Source organism: Macaca thibetana, chromosome 2 (assembly GCF_024542745.1).
Source record: "Macaca thibetana thibetana isolate TM-01 chromosome 2, ASM2454274v1, whole genome shotgun sequence".
Classification (NCBI taxonomy): Eukaryota; Metazoa; Chordata; class Mammalia; order Primates; family Cercopithecidae; genus Macaca; species Macaca thibetana.
In genome coordinates, this window is record NC_065579.1 from 92,572,287 (window position 1) to 92,595,196 (window position 22,910).

Consider the following 22,910-nt stretch of genomic DNA (forward strand, 5'->3'; position numbering starts at 1 on the left):
CGGCGGGACCGGGGCCGGCCTGCGCGCGCATGCGCCGTGATAAAAGGCCGGTACCTCGGGCAAGATGGCTACCAAGAGTATCGCTTCCCGCCTCCGGGGCTCCCGGCGTTTTCTGAGTGGCTTCGTGGCCGGGGCTGTAGTGGGCGCTGCGGGAGCTGGGCTCACGGCCCTGCAGTTCTTCCGGAGTCAGGGCGCTGAGGGAGCGTTGACAGGGAAGCAGCCGGATGGTAAGTATGTGGGCCCGTCCTCCCTTCCCTGGCCCAGGTTTCAGGCTCCGACTCCTACCTGGAATGTGAATGGCAGTGCTTGACGGACAGCCTTCACCGTTTGCTGGGCCCCGAACCCGGCCCTTGGTTTCTGACCTTTTTTCTCCCGGCTCGGCCTCCTTTCCCCACCTCGCGTCTGGCCGGCTTCCCTCATGTCCTTCCTTACCCCGGGCATCTTAGTTTTCTTCACAGAGCCACCCCCGCCAGACTTTCTTCCCCCAAATTACTCATCGCGATATCTATGTTTTAATAAAAGTCTGTGTCCTCCACTAAGATTGTTAGCTCCGTAAGACTTGAGACTATGTCTGTTTTGGTCTCCATCATCTAACCAGCACAGTACCTGGTACATAATTGGCATTCAGTAAGTATGAATGAAGGAATAAATTAATACATAGTTTTAGTAGATTAGTTAACTGCCCTTCTTTCGTCATTGTTCAGTTGAAGAATACCTGCTATCTCTTCAAAGTGTATAAAAACTCATGTTGCAATGAGTACCTTACATTTGACCAAAAAAAAAAAAATTAAGACGTGCTCATTTCTTACACTTTGTGGATGTGCCAATTTAACTTGCTCCTTTGGATACTTGGCATCTAGCAAGAGAACTACCCCCTTGGTGGATTGAGGATTTGAGAAGGCATCAGGGGAGGATTATCTCGAAACCGACTCACTATTGATTGTGTGCTTGGTTTCTCCCACTCGGAAAAACAGTACCAGTTTTACTGTCATCTTGCAACAGCACACATATCAGTGCTTCAGAGATGATTTGGAAATTTGATGTGAAAGACTAATAAGATCAAGTCTTTATTCAAAAGTTAACGCTGTAGCTGCAGTTTATTCATTGATTATAGGCAAATCCGTACTTTGTCTACTATTTTCTTCATCTCATAATTGCAAAAATGAGATTTTCTCGTTGATTAGACTTTTGAGCCAGTCCTTTGTAAATCACACCGCTCTCCTTTTCCTTATAATCTTTCATTCTTAAGAGCCACTAATTGTGTGTTTGTGTTTTTGTTTTGTTTTGTTTTGTTTTGTTTTCATTTTTAGGATCTGCGGAAAAGGCTGTCTTGGAACAATTTGGATTCCCTTTAACTGGAACAGAGACAAGGTGTTACACTAATCACGCTTTGTCTTATGATCAGGCAAAGCGGGTGCCTAGATGGGTTCTTGAACATATTTCCAAAAGCAAGATAATGGGTAGGTGGTTGGACAAAAAAATTGAAGTGACAGTATTTATGAAAGATGTCTCCAAATGTAAAACAGAGATGATTATTAATATTCTCAACCTTTTTCATATCATAGCACATGTAGAAAATTATATTTATATAGCTTACTGGTTAAATCAACCCTGCCTGGCAGCCAGTAAGCCAGACCCTTTCCAGCTGTTTCAGGGCGGAAAATATCCATATCTTGACACACTAGTTGGGAGGCTCTGTCATAAATATTACAGCAATGAGCACCATTCAGTTTTACCTTAACAAATATTTATGTGTCTGGCACTGTGATAACACTTGGGGACCTATGTGTGACCTGAGTAGAGGATCTCTACCCCCATGACACTTTGAGTTGGGAGAGTAGGTTGACCTATCAAACAAATAATTATGAATGTATAATTATAATAATTTTTCCAAAGGAAGTGATTGCAAGTTAGTGTAGTATAATTAAGGAACAGTAAAAAGTTTGATGAGAGGCTGGGCATGGTGGCTCACACCTGTAATCCCAGTACTTTGGGAGGCTGAGGCGTTTGAGCTCAGGAGTTTGAGATGAGCCTGGCTAACATGGCAAAACCCCGTTTGTACAAAAAATACAAAAATTAGCTGGGCGTGGTGGTGCACCTCTGTGGTCCCAGCTACTTGGGGGACTGAGATGGGAGGATCTCTTGAGCCCAGGAGGTGGGGATTGCAGTGAGCCAAGAGTGCAGCACCACACTCCAGCCTAGGCAACAGAGGGAGACCGTGTCTCCGAAAAAAAAAAAAGTGTGATGAGAGATTATAACAGGAGAACCTGATTTTGATTAGTAAGGCTTCTCTGAAAAAGTGGACTGAAGAGTGAATGGAAATTACGTAGGCAGGGGGTTGAATGTGCCATGGGATGTGGAGAAGAGCATTCTAGAAAGAAAGGAACACTTGCATCTTTGGAGGCCCCTAATATGGAGAGGGGTTTTGTTCTTTTAGGGAACTAAAAGAGTGCCAGTAGGTGAATGAAGGAGAAGGTGATGTGAAATGAGGATGGAGAAATAGGCAGGTGTGTCACTTTATTCACGTGTCCTTATGTCTTGATAGGGTCCTGTAGAATTACCAGATCTTGATAATTAATGTCAAATTGGCTTCTAGGTAGATTCTTCAAGTTTACACTCCTACCATCATTGTTTGTTCTCTCTCTCAACCCTCACCCATGGTGAGCATTACTCAGCTTTACCAATTTAATGCTGATTTTACTCGTGTTTATTGATTATTAGTGAGAGTTAACATGTTGTGAATTAGTCTTTTTTGGTAAGTTATTCTTTACCCATTTCAGTTGGGGCATTCTCTTTTGAATTTATTTTTAGAAGTTCTTTTATTTATTAAGGAGATTACCTTTTGTCACAGTTGTTTTGTTCCCTTTTGTTATTTGCTTTTTAATTTGCTGTGTGTTCCACATATTGTCCTTTGCTTTAAAATGTGTGCTATGGCTGTGCATATTAAAATGGTGATATTAAAGTAAGTGTGTGCCATTCTAGAGTGCATAGCAACCAGCAGAATAACAGGAGGCTTGGAATGTACTTGCTGTTAGAGAGAAACTGATGTAAGTGAAAACTTTATCCAGCATATAAGAAAACCTGGGCATTTTATATTGTATAATAAATCTTGTGAGCTGTGTACTTTTGAGGCAATAAAATAGAGCCAATTAATGTTTGAAAATAGGGAGCAATGTACCTGTGTTTTACTTGATTTTAATGTAAAAGGACTTCTATTTTCAGTAATGATGGACTGAATTATTCAGATGGAATCTTCCTGCTGAAAACCAAAAATGTTAGTATATAAAAAGTGTATATACATATTTATATTTTTTTACTTTTTTTTTGAGATGGGGTTTTGCTATGTTGCCTAGGCTAGTCTTCAATTGGGTTCAAGTGACCCTCCTGTCTCAGCCTCCTGAGTAGCTGGGATTACAGGTATGTGCCACTATGCCCAACTAAAAGCGTATCTTTTAAAAAATCACTTACGAAAAATGAAGAGCCAGCAGCATAGTGGAGAATTGCCAGGCTAGTGTTTATGGGAGAAAGCCAGAATCCAAAGAGGTAAGCGCAGTCTTGGCAATCCGAAACCACATTTGCCTTTGAATTCACAGCATTATGGGGTGAGGAGGATTGAAGGAAAGACCTAAGGCTCACCCAAGGTAGGTTGTCCTGTAGGTCCTGCAGTGTAGGAGACCCTTCCTGTGTTACCTTGGAACTCCAAAGGGCTACATCCTCAGGCAAGAGTGAACTAGAACTAACTTCCCTGCCCACTCTTGGGGACTACATGGAAGGTTGTCTTGGCATTGAACAGAGAAAGGTCAAAAGAAAGATAAAAGCTTTGTTCCAGAGAAGGTAAGGTCAAAAACTGGCTATCATGCAGACTTATAGCCCAAATTTGTGCATCGAGAGGAGATCAGGGAACCTTAATCCCTGAGCATGGTTTAATATGGTTCTCCACTGGTAATGTTGCTAGACACCTTACAGCAGTAAATTTACATCTTTTCTCAAGGAAGATATCTTTTTAGGCCTTTGGAAATTCCTACAAGTTGCTTCTATGTGACAGTGAGCACCAGCCAAAAATAACTAGCTGTAGAAGGAAGTGATTCCAATGGTAATGACACTTAGAAATTTACTAATGATAATTTTCCTGTATTCTTTATAAAGTGATTCTAAAAAGTTTACATATATGACACTTTACTGTGAACTTTGGGATCTGATACTAAGTTTTTCTTGGCTGGATGAAATCACCTTGGAATCAGTGACTTCACTGTTCTCCATTTTACACTTCTTTGAATAACAGTCTTGAGTATGTTTCATTTGTTGTCATAACTTTTGTAGTTTAAGAAGGTCTCACCTCACGATAGTGCAGTAGGTAGTGTTAGGATTTGCTAATGTTCTCTGTGACAAACCATTCTGGAGGTGTCAGAAAATAAATAAAATCTGAGATTTCTTCTTTCCTATGTGGTACTAAGATACTCTGTTTTAGAAACTTCTGGGTGGAGCTCATAACTTAAATGTTTATTTTGTCATGGTTCAAGAGGCAGTAAGCAAGATATCAGAGACACTCCTCTCCCCAAGGCTGTGCCTGCCTAGAACAAATTGTTTCGTGTCTATATATATCCATTATTTTAGTACACATAAACTGGTCAAATACAATCATACAAAATACAATACATGGGTGTCTTTTTTAAAAAACAAGCATTTGTTTAGTAGCCAAGCTTTTTATATAGTTTAGCGTTTTGATTGTTGATTGTTTTTACTTAAATACTATTCAGAGGAGTTTTTCTTTAACTGGAAAGGCCAGAGTCAAAATTGTAGGAGATAGCTACACTGTATGAAAAGCATTCTTTCCTAGACTAGTACTTTCTAAATTCAGATGAAGTATCTGAACTATCCCAGGAACTTGAGACATGCATGCAGTCCCTAATATTAATTGCTTGAAGAGATACCAGCCAGTAGCAGCCAGCTTGCCTTGCTTAGAGAATCTTGAGGGACATTTGTCTACTGATAACATACCCATTTTGTGTGTTTTTCTTCAGGTGATGCAGACAGAAAGCATTGTAAATTTAAGCCTGATCCCAATATCCCTCCAACCTTCAGTGCCTTCAATGAAGATTATGTTGGAAGTGGGTGGTCACGAGGACACATGGCTCCAGCAGGAAATAACAAATTTTCAAGTGTAGGCATGCTTTGGGGGAGGGATGGAAATATGGGGCTGATGTTATACATACAACAGGAATTAGAGATTAAAAACCTAGGAGCTAAACCTTAAAACTTGAGAATTTCCATACTCTTATTTTTCTTCCTGACTTTATTTCTCTTCTTTCAATCACATGCTGAGACATTTTTAAACAGGTTGAATGAGGAAAACTAAGTGGTATATGAAGGGAACTGGAAAGCCACTGGGAGCTGAAGCTACTCACTTTTTTTTTTTTTTTTTTTTTTTTTGAGACGGAGTCTCACTCACTCGGTTGCCCAGGTCAGAACACAGTGGCTTGATCTCGGTGCACTGCAACCTTTGCCTCCCAGGTTCAAGCAATTTTTGTGCCTCAGCCTCCTGAGTAGCTGGGATTACAGGTGTGCATCACTATGCTCAGCTAATTTTTGTTTGTTTGTTTGTTTATTTTTTGAGATGGAGTCTTTCTCTCTCTTGCCCAGGCTGGAGTGCAATGGCACGATCTCAGCTCACTGCAAACTCTGCCTCCCGGGTTCAAGTGATTCTTCTGCCTCAGCCTCCCAAGTAGCTGGGATTACAGGTGCCTGCCACCACACCCAGCTAATTTTTGTATTTTTAGTAGAGACGGGGGGTTTCGCCACGTTGGCCAGGCTGGTCTCAAACTCCTGACCTCAGGTGATCCACCCACCTCGGCCTCCCAAAGTGCTGGGATTACAGGCGTGAGCCACTGTGCTCGGCTACTCACTTATTTTTAATTAGTTAATTAGAGACAGAGTCTCGCTTTGATGCCCAGGCTGAAGTACAGTGGTGGAATCATAGCTCAATGTAGTCTTGAACTCCTAGGCTTATATGGTTCTCTTTCCTCAGCTTCTCGAGTAACTAGGACTACAGTCATGTGCCACCATGCATGGCTAATTTATTTTGAAAAATGCTTTTAATTTGCAGAAAATTTGTAGAAATTCATAGAAAAGGTGAAAAAATAATACAACAAACATATTGATACATTTACGTATACATATGTAAATTCTGCAACCATTGACAAAGTTGCAGACATAATGTTTTATTTCTAAATAGATTGCTCAGGAGTATGCATCATCTAAGAATAAGGATGTTTGTATATATGAATATAATATATATAAATACAAGTATATCAAGAAGTGTATATTAATACATTTTTATATATTTGTGCAGTAATATTATCTAAAATACAATGTATAGTCAGCTTTCCCACATGGTCCTAATTATGTCCTTTATAGCTTTTTTGATTCAGTATTCAATCATGAATCATGCATTATATTTAGTTATCATATTTCTTTAGTCTTCTTTAATCTAGAATGCTTTTCCTGCCAAAAAGTGGAGGAGTGTCTTTCATGATATTGACATTTGTTATGTGAACTATTGGTGATTATGTCATTAAGATAGTAATTCTTTACCTTGGACACTCATTATAATCACCTGGAGAAGTTTTCACAATCCTGATGCCCAGATCTGAACCTCATACTTATAAAATTGGAATATCTCAGGGATGAGACCCAGGCATCAATGTCAATATTTTTAAAGCTTCCAAGATTTTTCCAGTGTGCACCCAAGATTGAGAGTGACTGCTTGAAGAGAAGGTACTTGTAGCATTGGCAGTTAGTATAGATCAGTGAAGAAATTACAGTGAGGTAGAGCCTTGGGTATTTGGGTCAGAAATGTGAAGTGAATGAACACATAGTGGCCAGATATTCAGAAGAACAAGGACGTTTTCTCTGCCACTTTTGAACTAGTGTGTTTGTACTGTACTAAAATAACTTTTGTGAAAATTGATCTCTGTTGAGAAACTCTGCCAGAGGCTTAAAACCAGAATTTGCCCTTAAGCTTTGTGTTGGAAATATTTAGTTCTTAGAATTCACGTTATAGGTTTGGATTTTATCATCGATAAGCATAGCTAACTACTTACTTTGTAGTCCTCATTTTGAATAATTATTATAAGAGCTTTCTGTCCTGGAATAATTATGGCTTTCATTTATTGAAACAAGTAGTCAATAATTGCCTAGCACTAATGTATAAATAGGAAACTTTTTGTGTGTCTTTTTAATAAAATGTATTTTAAAGAGGAAACATTTCAGTGCAAGTTACTATGTTTCTTTCTTTACAGAAAGCCATGGCTGAAACCTTTTACCTTTCTAACATTGTGCCTCAGGATTTTGATAATAATTCTGGATATTGGAACAGGTGAGGGATGAGAGTTTTAAAAACATGATTCTGTGGAAGATAAATGAAGTGACAGGACAATGTACTAATGTGCCTATTAGCTGTTTCTGTCTTTATTTTTCAAAAGCTAAGCCTCTGAAGGTAAGTACTTTGGGCCAGTTTTCTCTGCTGTATTTTGGGAGTACAATCTTCTACAGAAGATCAGACTTCAAAACATAGCCTGCTTTTTTGATCATGTTTGCCACTATTCAAAAGTCAACTTCCAAAAGAAATGACTCAAAATAATAATCTTAGTAATTGAGGCAGCATCTTTTTTGAGTATGTTCAGTGAACACTATTATTTTCTCTTGTATTCCAATATTTCTTAGCTTTTTTAAAAAAACAGTTTTGTATTTCAAGAGCTCCTGAGCTTTAGGCCAGGGTCTGTGGTTCATGTTTATAGTCTCAGCATTTTGAGAGGCCGAGGCAGGAGGATTGCTTGAGCAGGAGTTGAGACTGACCTGGAACGTACTGAAGCCTTGTCTCTACTAAAAATTTAAAAAATGAACCAAGTGTGTTGGTCCATGCCTGTAATCCCAGCTACTCAGGAGGCTGAGGTGGAACAATCACTTGAGCCCAGGAGGTTGAGGCTATAGTGAGTGGTAATTGTGCCTCTGCACTCCAGCCTAGACAACAGAGCAAGACCCTATCTCAAAAAAAAAAAAAAGTTCCTGAACTTGAAAAAAAATTGGGGCATAGTTTAATATAACTATTAACCAGTTTTTTTTTGTTGTTTTTTTTTTCCCCCGAGGCAAAGTCTCACATTGTAGCCCGGGCTGGTGTGCAATGGCACGATCTCAGTTCGCTATAACCTCCGCTTCCCGGGTTCAAGCGATTCTCCTGCCTCAGCCTGCCGAGTAGCTGGGATTACAGGCACACACCACCACACCCGGCTAATTTTTGTATTTTTAGCAGACATGGGGTTTCACTATGTTGGCCAGGCTAGTCTCGAACTGCTGACCTCGTGATTTGCCCACCTTGGCCTTCCAAAGTGCTGCGATTACAGGCATGAGCCACCATGCCTGACCACTATTAACCAGTTTTTGATAGAACCTAACTATAAAATAATCTGGGCCTTCTACATTTTTCTGACACTGTCAGGTGGTTTCTTTATGTATCTAAAACTAACAGTTTGAGGTTCTTTCAGGCTGTTGTGTTTTTCCCCATATAGTACTTTGTGGTTTAAAATAATGAAGAGAGCACCCTGCACCAACGAGAGACTTCAGCAGTTATCAGTCATGGCGACATTTGTTTCATCTACATACCATCACTTTGACACACTCAGATTATTTTTAGCAGATTACAGATATTTTATCCATAAATGTTTTGTTATATATATTTAGAATATAAGGATTCTTTTAAAATATAACCACAGTATTATTAATGCCCTTAAAGAATTTAACAATAATTCTTTATTACCAATTTTATAGTCAGTTCAAATTTTCTTGGTTGTCTTTGATTTTTTGTTGTTGTTGGTTGGTTTGAATCAGGATTCAAACAAGATAGACGCAAAAATTTGGTTGATATATCTCTTTAGTTCCTATTAATCTGTAAGTTTCCCTTTCTTTCCTCCCCCCTCATTCAAATTATCTGTTGAAGATCTAGGATGTTTGTCCTAGCATTTCCTTTCCATATTCTGGATTTGCTGATTGCATACCTGTGGAAGCATTTAACATTTTCTTTTCCCAAGAGATAAATTTCTGGGAGGAAAACTTTACCTTGTAATTGGGCATATATATATTCTATTAAAAATAATTTAAAAAAAATTTTTTAAGGCCAGTCAAGTGAAGCAGTGGGAGTAGAGAAGGAACAAGGAAGTATATAACCGGTTGTGAACAATTAGTTGTAAACCACTGCACTTATACCAGCCTATAAAAATAATTGGATTTTACTTTTTGGATAAGAAACTGAGGAATGAGGAAATGCATTGTTATCTCTCATTTAGAAATCTCTTCCAACTGGGCCGGGCGCAGTGGCTCATGCCTGTAATGCCAGCACTTTGGGAAGCCGAGGTGGGCAGATCGCCTGAGGTCAGGAGTTAGAGACCAGTTTAGGCAACGTGGCGAAACCATGTGTCTACTAAAAATAAAAAAAAATTAGCCAGGTGTGATGGCACACACTTAAAATCCCGGCTACTCAGGAGGCTGAGGCAGGAGAATCGCTTAAACCCAGGAGACGGAGGTTGCAGTGAGCTGAGCCTTAGTGACAGAGTGAGTGAGACTCCGTCTCAAAAAAAAAAAAAAAAAAAAAAAATCTTCCAACTGCAGTGTAAGAAAGTACATATTAAAACTACTTGCCATTTGGGCGCCTGTAATCCCAGCTACTCGGGAGATTGAGGCAGGAGAATCACTTGGACCCGGGAGGTTGAGGTTGCAGTGAGCTGAGATTGGACCATTGCACTCCAGCCTGAGCGGCAGAGTGAGACTCCATCTCAAAAAAAGAAAAAAGAAAAAAAAATACTTGCCATTTTTATCTGGTAAATTGACAAAAACAGTTTTTAAATGATAAATCCCAGCATTATAAAGATTGTTGTGAAACTGCTGTTGTATTTTGGAGCTTATAGAGTAAATTGATATAGCCCTATTAAAAATGTTAGTTTTACATATGATGATGAGTTAAAATAAATACATTCAGTAATTCTGGTCCTTGAAATTTATCTGAAGGAATTGATACAGTGTTGCATTATTTAAGAAATGTTAACATAAGCCCAACCGTCCTGCAAGAGGAATGGTTAAATAAAGTATATCATCTTGTTGGAATGATATATAATTCTTGAAAGCTGGTTGGGAATTATGGCTTAAAAAAAGTTTTAAGTTCATGAAATTTGAATTCCAGAATGTACTCTGAGTGCACATGAAGAAAAATGTAGACAGTTTTGTTAGTATATCTGATTTTTAAGGTTTTTCTGTGCAGTAAGCAAACTGGGAAAATAATTGTTTGTATGCTTATAATGTTTTGTGCTATGTTCTTGTTAATTTCTCAAATGCAGTTTTTCTTGGTATCTTTCGTAGGGATTGATATGATTTGCTGCTGTCTTACACGTATATATGTGAGAATATCATACTTTCTTTGATTTGTTTTTCAGAATAGAAATGTACTGTCGAGAACTGACAGAAAGGTTTGAAGATGTTTGGGTGGTATCTGGGCCTTTGACGTTACCTCAGACTAGAAGCGATGGAAAAAAAGTAGTTAGTTACCAGGTAAGGATGTTTAACAGTCAGGTTTATGTTATCTGTATGATATTATAATCTCACTTTGCATTCTGCTTTTTATTTTTATCATTTAAAAAATTTTGCATTCTACTTTTTAATTTCACTTATTCAACAATATTTATTGAACACCTATTAGGAGTGATAGGCATAGAGCATATAGTGATGAATAAAAGCAACTATTGACTTCAAGGAACTCACAGTTTAGAGTGGAAGACAGATGTTAACAATTACATTAAAGTGTGACATGCTGTAATAGAGATAAACACGGTGTGGTCTTGTGAAAGGACTGATGGGCTCTACTCATATGGGTCCGGAATGCTTAAAAGAGGAAGTGATATTGAGCTATACCTTGACAGTTAAGAGTCAGGAGTGGACCCTGAGGATTCCAGAGGATGGAGCAGGATGAGCACAGGACATTTGTGGTCAACATCAGGGTTTTGGGATTTATATATCATTCATAAAGTTTGGAGCTTATGGTGCAAAACAGTGTGGGTGGCTCAAGGGGGATGAAGAGTTCTGTAACAACTGGTGGATGGGTGAGATAATACACGACTTTCTATTCTATGATGAAGACTTGGTTTTTAATTTTTAGGCACTAAGAAGTCATAGATTTGTTTTAAGCCTGGGATAAATGTGATATTTGGGTTTTATAAAAAATATTCTGGCAGCAGCATGTAAAGAGATAGGTGGGAAAAGGGAGCATTTAAAGGAGAGATTGGAGGCAAGGAGATGAGTTAAGACATACAAGCTGTTGGAGTGAGGAATAATAGAGGAACACAGGAAGGAGTAACCATGAGTAAATAACTTGTTTGAGTAAGGAAGAGGGAGAAGTTCCAGATAACAACCAGATTGCAGGCCAGGTGCAGTGGCTCACCTGTAATCCCAGCACTTTGGGAGGCTGAGGCGGGCAGATCACGAGGTCAGGAGTTCGAGACCAGCCTTGCCAATATGGTGAAACCCTATCTCCACGAAAACTACAAAAATTAGCTGGGTGTGGTGGCATGTGCCTGTAGTCCCAGCTACTTGGGAGTCTGAGGCAGAAGAATCGCTTGAACCCAGGAGGCGGAGGTTGCAGTGAGCCGAGATCGCGCCGCTGCACTCCAGCCTGGGCGACAGAGCAAGACTGTCTCAAAAAAAATAAAAATAAAAATAAAATAAAAACAACCAGATTACAGTGTTACAGTGAGTTGAATAAATGGGAAGAAAAGCTTTTCTTCTAGAAGCTTCTTTTTTTAAATATGCAAAATACGTGAGCACTTTTAAGACTGAAAGAGAGATTAAAGATAGGAGAGTGTAATTAGTGGTGTGAGAACTTCAGACATCTAATGTTGCTGGGAAATTCTTAGCTAGCCTTCCATATTGGTAGTTTACAAAGTGGTATACCTGAAGAGGAGTAAGCCAAGGAAGTGCTCAGACAAATGGTGGGTGGGAATATGTCAGAAGGACATGTGAATCAGCTTGAAGGAGCTCCCATTTACCGTATCTGGTGCTATTGAATATCAAAATAAAATGGATTATAAACCTATTGAATTAAATAAGAATCCATAATAAATATGTAAATATATAGGGTGTAAAGAAAAGCTTCGGCTTACCATAGAATGTCAATTAATAAATTTGCAAGAATGAAAGAGTTATACAAATCATTTTGCACACATCACCATAATTGATTCAGGCAAGAATCATCACTAGCTAAAACTAGTGAGTGAATGTTTTGTGAGGAATACAGTATTTACATAGTCTGAAAGTATCTCCTCATAAATTATTTATTAATCACAAAGTAAAAAGTAACTTTACAGTGAAGAAACATCCCCATACCCAAGTGATCAAGTTTAGTATTGCTAGTGATGGGACTTAGTGATACGCTGTACTTCCTAGTGTGATGCACTGAGCAGGATAAAATATCAGGCATACCCCAATTGAGGGACATTCTGTGAAACAGCTGACTTCTACTTTACAAAAGTGTTGGTGTCATAAAAGACAAAGGCTGAGAAACTATCTGTTCTAGATTAATGGATTAAAGAGTCATGCAAACAAAATACAGAGTATGATCTTAGATTAGATCCTAGACCAGAAAAAAGTTGCTAAAAAGGATGTTATTGGGAGAATTGGCAACATTCAAGGTCTGTAAATTAGATAATTGTGTATTTTCAGTATTAAATTTCCTGATTTTTAAAATTGTTCTGTGATTAACTAAATATCTTTGCTCTTAGGAAGTTATATTCTGAAGTGTTTAGAAGTAAAAGGGTGTGTCTGTGACTTTTAAAAAGCTTGGGGAAAATAGAGTGATAAAGCAAATAGAACAAAAGGTTAACAATTGGTAAATCTGATCGAAGGATATAAAGGAAGGAGTTCTTTGTGCTGTTCTTACAAATCCTAAGCTTTGAATTAATTCAGAATTTAAAAATTATATATTAAATATTATATAGATATTTAAAATATTAAAAGATATATTAAAATAGTTTATCGGTGAAATGATACTCAAGCATGTTCAAGCTAGCCTTGAAGAGTTTCAAAAGACCTCTCACGTCTCCCCACCCTGTTTAGTGTCATAATGATCAGTCGTGTGAGGTCAGTGAAGATCAGCTTCCTGAAGAGTATACTTTGAGTAATAGTCTTGTTTCTTGTTTTTATTTTAAAGGCTTGCTGGTCTTAGGTATTCTCTTTCAGATTCTGGGCTTCTTAGCTCATATCGTTAGTTTTCCATATGTCTGTTAATTTATAGGACCTATCCATGCTCACACTGGCAAATCTTTAATTCGGTAAATCATCAGTGCAGCAAATCTTCAAGTACCTGTCATGTGGGAGGAAGGTATACAGAACTGTAAATGGCATGCCCCAAACTTATATTCTTGATTACTTTCTTCCTCTCCTGTATTTCACATCCTGGCAGTCATCTCTCACTCTTAATTACTTTGAACCAATAACTTTTATTAATTCTCTTTTTTTTAAATAACTTTTACTTAGACATACTGAAGCTCTGAACACCTGCAGTATTGCAGAGGCCTCTAATGAGTTTCTCTGCTTCCAGTTGCATTGGCTACCAGTCTATCTGGAGTACAGAAACCGTGACAGAGAAAGTATACGTAGTTACTTTCCTAATCCTCAGAACCATAGAAAAGAATAACATTAAAAGAAGAGAAAAGGGAACTTCATTTATACTGAAATTGGGGAATGTTCACAGTCCGGTATCAAGGAATTTTTCAAATAATATCTGCAAGATAAAGTGAAATTTGGACCAAATTATAAAGGATGTTAATTTGACATGTCTCCTCTTATCAAAGCATGGGACAGGGTACTAGAATTGGTAAGGAAATTCAGACCTACCGGTAGCAGACCACAGAAGAAATTTCTGGTGTTTAACTTGGAGTTTATCCCTTTACCTTGCAATAGTAGGAAAGGCAGGGTGGTTATAGTTATATATTTCATGTCAGATCTGGCCTTGTATCTTTGCTTTGATACTTGCTTGCATGTGGTCCTGGGAAAATGACCTAACTTCTGTAAAGTTCAGTTTTATCTGTGATATTTGGATAGTAGTAGTGTTTACCTCACTGAGTTGCTAGTATCATTGTTAGCTTGGTAGTTAGCACATAGGAAATGTTCAGTAAATATTAGCTACTATTACTCCCTTGGAGGCTAACGTAAGAATGAAGACCAGTGTTTTTTGTATTCTTTGGTGCATGTACTCATAAACCTATGATTTCTAAGATTCTTTTTTATTTCTCCTTTCTTATCCACAGAAGCCCAAAGCTCAGGTGCCTCTTTATTAATTTTAAAGCACAATCTTTGTAGTCTTCTAAGTAGAGATAAGGCTTTTGAGTTTGTGAGTTCATGTTATGTTAGGACTTGTGAAATTAGATACTTTATATTAAACATGGTTTAGTCTTGATGCTTTTTTTTCGCTCATGGCATTAAAGTCATGATTGGCAAACTATCTTTCCTTGAATTTAAACTTTAAAAATTTTTTAAATTATGCAATTATATGTGCATAATGGTAAAAGTGCTAAATGTTAAAACATGATTGTGGAAGTATATGACATTGTAATGAAATTTAAACAGTACAAAGCAGGATGAAAAGGTAAAGTCTCACTTATACTCCTTATCCCACTGTCCAGTTTTTATTTGTTCTGGTGCTTATTTCTATATCTCAGAATAATGAGCACTAAAATATATTTTTAACTTGTGACTTGTCACTTATTAATAGTTAATTTATCTCCATAAAATTATGAAATTTATTAAGTTTACTTCTTGCACTGCACCATACTCTGCTAGTCATATATACTTAGTTCTTCTGTTGGTAAACTTTGCATCATATACTTTACATAATATACTTAAACCTTTAATCTTGATCTATCATTTATACTGGTCAAGGTTTGTAGCATTTACATTTATGTTTGCTAATGATAATGTAGTCTGAGTTTTGCCTATAGCAGGGTTTGTAAACTGAGGCCTCTTATGGCAAGTCCAGCCCGTAGAGGTATTTTATTTGGCTCATGTTATATATATACATATATATATATATATTTTTTTAAGTTTGTCGTAGAGATAGGGTCTTCCTCTGTGTCCTAGGCTGGAGTGCAGTGACACGATTGTAGCTCACTATAACCTTTATCTTCTGGGCTTAAGAGATCCTCCCACCTCAGCCTACCAAGTAGCTACGACTACAGGCATGCACCACCACACCCAGCTAATTTTTAAGTTTTTGTGTTGTAGAGATGGGGGTCTCACTGTGTTGCCCCAGCTGGCCTTAAACTCCTGGCCTCAAGTAATCCTCCCACCTCCACCCCTCAAAGGGCTGGAATTAAAGGCGTGAGCCACCAACCTGACTATATGTTATTTTTTAATTAGTTGATAATGTTTAATAATTGGGAGATTTCACATAAATCCAGATTTTAGCCTCTCTTAAATCAGATGACTCCATAATAATTGGCATATACTCCCATAGGCAACCAGTTTACTAGACAAGAGTATCAACCTTTCCTTAGATTGAACACACATCTTCAATTCACCGTAGTCTTTACCTGCCCCATTTTACTCATTTACATTTCCTGTCTAGCCCTTGTTGGTCTTTGAGTTTGTAATCCAAGATCTATTGGAAAATATTTAACCAACATTTATATTATTACAAGTGTGTAAGTAGTATGTTTGGACCTATAAGGAAGTAGATGTAATTCTACATCATTAAATCTGTGCCACTTGAGAGGAGAAGTATTACCACAAACAACGGAAAAACTGAGAAGTGGAAGGTAAGGGTGGCAGTGTATTATAATTGCTCTTTTTAAAAATGGAATATGTTTTTACTTTCTAATTCAGATAATTTAGGTCATTTAAGCATATCATCATATGATTTTTTAAAAAGGTAAGTTAGTTTTTTCTTGAAGATATATTTTTGGAGCCCTCTGACTTTCTGTTTTAATTTGAATTACTTGTTTCCTCCCTCCATCCCTTTCTCCTTCATTCCCTTCTTTCCTTCCTTTTATTCAACAGAGACTTAACTAAGCTTTTACTAGGTACCTGGTGCTGTTCTGAGTGCTTCTGATACAGCAGTAAACAAGGCAGAAAGGAGTACCCTCATGGAGCATGCATTATAGTGGAGGAGATATATAGTAAGTAAAATGCCACGTAGAAAAATAAAGCAAGGTAAAGGATTGTATTAGGGTGGGAAAGAAAGACAAGGGGAAGTGAGATAGGACAGAAGCCTAAGTGAAGTGAGGGAGCAAGCCATATGAAGTTTTTCAGCTAGAGAAGGTGCAGATACACGGATGAAACTGGGGTTGGCACATTCAAGTGCTCTGCTCAGTGTGACTAGAGCAGCGTAAGCACGAGGAGGAGAAGAAAGTAAATTATAGAGGGGGGCGATGGCAAGAAATGTGGATTGTATTAAGTGAGATGGGACATTTACAGTGTTTTGATCAGGTTAGTAGCATAATCTGGTTTACATTTTTAAAGCACACACTGGCTTCTTGTGAAGAACAGAAGAAAGTGTGGAAACTGGAAGGCCAGTTAAGAGACTAATGAAATTGTCTACATGAGAAATAATAACTTGAGTAGGATGGTGATGTTAGAAATGGTGAGAAGTGGTCTGATTTAGGATGTGCTTGGAAGTGATCAGCACACCAATGATGTTGAAAGCTATGATGAGATTATATAAGTGAGTATAGACAGGAGAGAACAATCGATTGAATTCTGAACCCTGGAGCACTTGGACATTTAGAGGTCAAGAAGAGGAAGATCCAGCAAAAGAGTCAGAGCAGCAGCCTTTAAGGTAGGAGAAAAACTAGGGGAGAGTGATGTTCCAGAAGCCAAGTGAAGAAAGCATTTCAAGGAGGCAATGATCAGTTCTCAACTGCAATCCCAGTAAGCTTTTTTAGTTTTAAGTTATCTATGTATCTGTCCTTCTGTTTCTTATTATACTCCTAGCGTGGGTCCTTAAATTCCTTTTTCCTCTTAAATATTATCTTAAATCCCTCTTTTCCACCCTCCCCCTAACCCCCCACTTTTTTTTTTTTTTAAGATAGAGTTTTACTCTGTCACCCAGGCTGGAGTGCAGTGGTGCGATCTTGGCTCACTGCAGCCTCCAGCTCCCAGGTTTAAGCAATTCTCCTGCCTCAGCCTCCTGAATAACTGGGATTACAGGCACCTGCCACCATGTTTGGCTAATGTTTTGTATTTTTAGTAGAGACGGGGTTTCACCATGTTGACCAGGCTCGTCTTGAACTCCTGACTGCAAGTGATCTGCCCACCTTAGCCTCCCAAAGTGCTGGGATTACAGGCATGAGTCACTGCACCTGGCTACCCTTTTTTATAGATAACTTTTTTGGCTTTGGTGGAGTATATCCTCAAATTTTTTCTGGAAGAGTCAATGGATGATAACCTTTCTGAGTCCTTGCTTGTCTGAAAATGTCCTAAAACTCTGAAGATGGGTTCAGGAATCTTTATGTATGACAAGTTCTCTAGGATAGTTTTATGTATAGCACCATTCTTTTATTTTTATTTTATTTTAATGAGGATGATCCCTTTATTTGACTTGAGGATGGAGAAGAAGAGGATTATGAGGTCACAGGAATGTCTCATGGGGAATTACCCAAAGCTGGTAACACCAGGCACTCTGCCAGGAGGACTCTCTGGAAGGGGCAGCCAGCTTACAGATGCCCTGGATCCCTGGAGGCCAGTCATTAAAAAGTTATGACCATCCCTTTCTTGCCAGTCTGCCAGGGCTCTAAGCGGGGGAAAGTGGAAAATTATCTGGTCCTGGCCCAGGGCCAGCTCCTCAGTGAGAAACTCGAAGAAGTGGGTGCTGTGGCTGCGGTTCTCCTTAGTGGTGTCCATCACGCTGGTGGAGGAGATGAACAGCTGCGCCCAGGGCTCAGTGGACCTACTCAGCACCATGGTCAGGCCCGCCACACCCATCATGTTCACATGCTGCCCTCGTCCTGTGCTCCCTGGCCCGTGCTCCCATCCTTGGGTTTGCCCAGGATGGAGGCCGTGGCACAGAGCCATTTCTCCAGCCCTGCAGGCACTTGGTTGGCAGGCAAGTTCGTGTCTAGCTCTAGGAAGGGCATGAGCCGCAGAGAGAGAGACCCATTCTTTTAGAGAGTATTTTTCTATCCTCATGTGAAGGTAAAACAAAGGCCTGCTACTTTTGTGAGTTGCACGATAATTCTGCAGATGAATTTTTTTCAGTCACACACTTTGATTTTGATACCCTTTATTTGCTGGAGTACTACTTAAGGGGTGGCAAAAATATTAATGTCAGCTTTGGCTTTTTCCAGTTTGTTTTATCTTAGCAATGTTATCACATCCATCTTTCATCTTCCATAAGTTCACGGTAGTTCTTAGTCTACTAATGCACTACTCTGTCATTTGTCAGAACTTTTATACCTTTTTACTGCCATTTCATATATTTATATGGAATGTGTATACGGATATCCATATGTGTGTGTGTGTGTGTGTATAAGTATTTTCCTTTTAATTTGCAGAGGAGAGGACCAAAAACCCATGTTCAGATTGCCTTTTTTAACTGGAAACGCTACTTTAATCTCTATTTATTAGTTTTTTGCAAAGCAGGTTGATTTTTTTTTTGTCTTTGCTTTTAGCAGGTTAATATTTCTTAATGTTTTATTTGGAAATAATTTCAAATTTATAGAAAGATTGTAAGAACAATAAAAAGAACTCCCCTGTATCTTTCACCTAGATTTACTAGTTGTTAACATTTTGCCACATTTGTGCTCCCCTATATAGATAGGCATACACCTGTTTTTATTTTCTGAACCATTTGAGTTAGTTGCAAATATCTTGTTCCTTTCCTCCTAAGCATTCTGTCATGTAACCACAGAATAATTATCAAATTCATGAAAGAACATATGGAAATATTATCTAACATTTAGTCCATATTCAAATTTTACAAATTACCCAATAATATCCTTTATACTTTTTTTTTTTCTTTTTCTGATTTGGTATCCAAGCAGGATTGAGCGTTGCATTTAATTATCATGTCTGTAGTCTCCTTTAATCTGAACTAGCTTCTGACTCAGCCTTTTGTCTTGAATGACTTTGATATTTTTGAAGAGTATGGGCCAGTTGTTTTACAGTGTGTCCCTCCTTTGGGTTTGTCTGCTGTTTGCTCATGATTCGTTTTGTTTTTGGCAGAATGTAGCAGCAGTGATCTTGTGTCCTCAGTGCATCGCATCAGGAGGTGCATAATATCAGTTTCTCTGGTTATTGATGATTTTAACTTTACTTGGTTAAGGTGGTGTCTACCAGGTTTCTTCACCATTTCCCCCTTTGGAATTTGTAAGTAATCTGTGGAAATACTTTGAGGTGATGTAAGCATCTTTTTCCTCTTCAGACTTTCACTCAATAGTTTTAGTATCCATTGATATTTCTTGCCTGAATTAGTTATTACTATGATAGTTGCTAAATGTTGACTTTCTAATTCTTACTCCTTCATTTATTAGTTGACATTCCACTGTTAGAGCTTCTCATTATCAGTGTAGACTCACAGATTTATTTTTATTCAAAGAGTTTTAATGTTTACTGTGATTGTTCATTTTGATGCTCAAATTGCCCCAGATTTAGCCAGTGGGAGCTCCTTCAAGTGTCTCCTGTGTCCTTTTGATGCATCCTCATCATTTTTTAGCATTTCCTGCTTTCTGGCATAAGGCTATGTATGTTCCATGTTCATCTTGGCCATCGGCCATTTCTCCAAGGAGCACTGGATCCTTTTGGTGGGGACTGATGTTCAGAAACCAAGATCTGAACAGCAATTCAGATTGATTCTTGAGTGCTCGCTCTGCTGTTTGGTTTGTCAGGTATGTTCACCACATTTGTTTTTAATCTTTTGTGGTAGATGGAGAGAGCCCCAAAGCTCATAGTACATGAATTCTATTGCCTTTAGTGGCTCACCATTGAGAAGGCCTTTCTCCTCTGCTTTCTGTGTTCTTGTATTTCAAAACAGGGATTGACAGACACTGTTCGTTAGGAAAGCAGTTCACTGTGTTTGTGTGTTGTGTATGTATATGTAAAGTTGAATATTGACTCCAGGAATCCATATTTCTGGAGAAGCATATGGTTTTTCAGTTTTCTCAGAAGCATATCAAACTGACGTCTACTTTTATATATTTTTGTGTTTCACTAACAAATATCTCCATAATAATACTGCTTTTGTTAGATTTGGCGTTATATTTCAAATCAAACTTTATTTCAGGTAGAATTTTAAACCTAAAAATCTTTGGTGTATCTATTAGATGAAAGCAAAATATAGTTTGTTAGTGAAATAAATTGGAAAAATTGTCTTGAAATTCTTGCCGATTTAAGAATTTAGTGGGGCCAAAATTTTTATATGTATGCATACACTTGTATCTATAAACTTGGGAGAATTTGGTTAAGAAATACAGACGTGTGAGGTCTACCTAGGCAAGGTGAAGAGATGAGAAGAGATAGGATATGTGCTGAGAAAACAGTTAAGTTAGAGCATTCATGTAGGGAAGGAGACAAAAATAAAAGGAAAGTTTGGGGCCTGGTGGCAGAAACTTCAAATGACCAGTTAAAAAGTTCAGGCAAGAATTTCAAGATAATTTTCTAGCAAGCAGGGCCTTTGAAAAGCAGGCAATTAATTGTAAAACAAATATGGATAAAATGATGTCCTTTTATTCTTCTGGGAAAGGGGACACAGCATTGCCCAGTGCTAGAGACTGGTCTGTTTCTCTCAAGCAATGAATAATTTGAATCATGAATTCCCGCTTCCAAGGCAGGGTCTTACAATTACGTACAGCAATTCAGAATGCTTGGAAAGTGTTTTGTTTTCTCAGATCTAGCCATTTAATATTTACTGCTTGCTTACAACTATACTTGGAACCTTATTTTAGGAGGTTGTACCCAATAAAAGGGCTTATTTAGTTTTCTATCCAGGCAATGAAGCATATATGTGTTTTTACTTTGGAGGAAGTAAAGCACATAAACTGGCATTTCTTGAGAGCTAGGTATACCAGCCAGTATGTAAATAGCTTTATACATGCATCTCATTCAATCTTCACTACACCCTTACAAAAAAAGTAGTGACCATTTTCTTTTATAGACAAGGAAATCAAGACTTTAAGGATCGAGTCTGAGGCATATAGCTTATAGTTGTCAAAGAGGGTATCCAAACATGAGTCTGTCTGATAATTGCCAGTCATTTACAGTGTTACTCTTTGAAGCACTCAAGTTTATAGTAAATGAATTGCTGTGCTGTTCATATATACAAAAGCTTAAGGTTAGCAGATAATAAAAGATGGTGTGGATGGAGAGAGGAGTTACAAGTGATACTTGCTAGCATGCAAAAATAACAGAAAATGGGCCAAGAGGAGGATTCCTTATAGCCAGGCAGAAATGTCTGTTAGAATATGTAGGAAAGGATCACATCATCATAGAACTTGAGTGAATATGAGCCTAAGGGAAGATTCGTAGCAGTGATTTTATCAGAAGTAGTCATCTGACAGTTCTAATCAGAATCACACCCTTTATTATAGCTGAGGTCATCCCTCTGCTTTCTCTGATGTTCCTGTTTCAAGAAGAGGTTGATTCCAGACAAGTGAAACATACCTGAAGATTCTGGTTTGGACATTATAAATGGTCTGACAAGAAAGTGAGCTTCAGATTTTAGAACTCAGTGATGGTGGTAATGTTAGAAATATTTAACAATCTGTGTTCTTTTATAACAGCAATTTGCAAACTTCCACTATACTAACCCTAAAGGGGAGGAAATTGAAAATGCCCTCAGGAGTCTTGAGACATCACTTGAAGTGATATGGGAGTAATAATTTTTTTAAGTCTCTTGGTTTATATTTAGGGAAAGCTTTTGTTCATTTCCATATCTATTTCTTTTAATGAAAGTTAAATTATTTTACTGATTGTCTCTCTACCCTCACCCTAAATCTTCAAGTACCATTGACAGCCTAGAAAGAGGGTGCTTGTTTTACTCTTAGTAGGCTCCTACCCTTTGGCCTGGAACAGGTACCCCAGTGTGAGAAGTACTGTCTTCCAGGGTTTGTGCTGCCACAAGCATCTGCTGAGGCTTTATAGTTAACACAGGGGGTGACCACATTCTTGTTGACTTTACCACACTTTGTGACTCCCTCACTTTTCATGTTCCTTCTCCCCCTCAGGTTCGGATTTGTTGTTTATCAAACTCCCATGGTTTCTTTCTTTGACTTGATTGGCATGACTTTTTAAGGGCTTGGTCTCTTGATCTGTCCCTCTAGTTTTATTTTTGGAGTTTCTTTTTTTGTCTTACCAGGGGACTGTAACCAAATATATCTATCTGATTCTAGCAGGTACATATTTTTTCCTCTTGATGCTGCTTAATATTTTATTGGAGGCACAGTTACAGTATGTATGACCTTACAAATGGCAGGCTTAATGTGGTATTGTTTGTTTTGGGTCTCTTCTGGGGCTGGGTGGTGGTGGCAAATTGTCATTTCTGTCTCTTGGATGGAAGGAAACAAGCTCAGGTCAGCATATAAGAAAACTAGCTTCAGGTTGCAAATGAGTGCCAGCTTATGTATTGTATTTTCTAGTTAACTCCCAGTTGACTTCCAGTTTTTGCTACAGTCTTGAGTAGAGTTCAGTGCTTCATGGGAATTTAACAGCAGCAAGGGTTTCCTTTGCAAGATATTTTTATGCCTAAATCTTACATGAAAAGGGTTGTTTGCTGACTCACTGATTAACTAGACTTGGTTTATGTTAAGCCTTTGAGTCCTTTGTTACGGACATCATTTGTGCCCAAGTTGCTTTCTCCTCCTGAAACCCCATTGCTGACCTGTAACTAG

At 38.3% G+C, this 22,910-nt stretch overlaps 1 protein-coding gene across 1 annotated transcript in view; it reads left to right on the forward strand.

Moving 5' to 3' along the window:
- The window catches only part of EXOG (exo/endonuclease G), a 28,592-nt gene continuing 5,682 nt past the window's right edge, over nucleotides 1–22,910 (forward strand). The window contains exons 1-5 of the mRNA XM_050778343.1: nucleotides 1–227; nucleotides 1,311–1,460; nucleotides 5,022–5,161; nucleotides 7,299–7,375; nucleotides 10,479–10,593. Of these exons, the coding sequence (XP_050634300.1) occupies nucleotides 65–227; nucleotides 1,311–1,460; nucleotides 5,022–5,161; nucleotides 7,299–7,375; nucleotides 10,479–10,593 (645 nt within the window). The 5' untranslated portion in view covers nucleotides 1–64. The remainder of the gene's footprint in view (nucleotides 228–1,310; nucleotides 1,461–5,021; nucleotides 5,162–7,298; nucleotides 7,376–10,478; nucleotides 10,594–22,910) is intronic.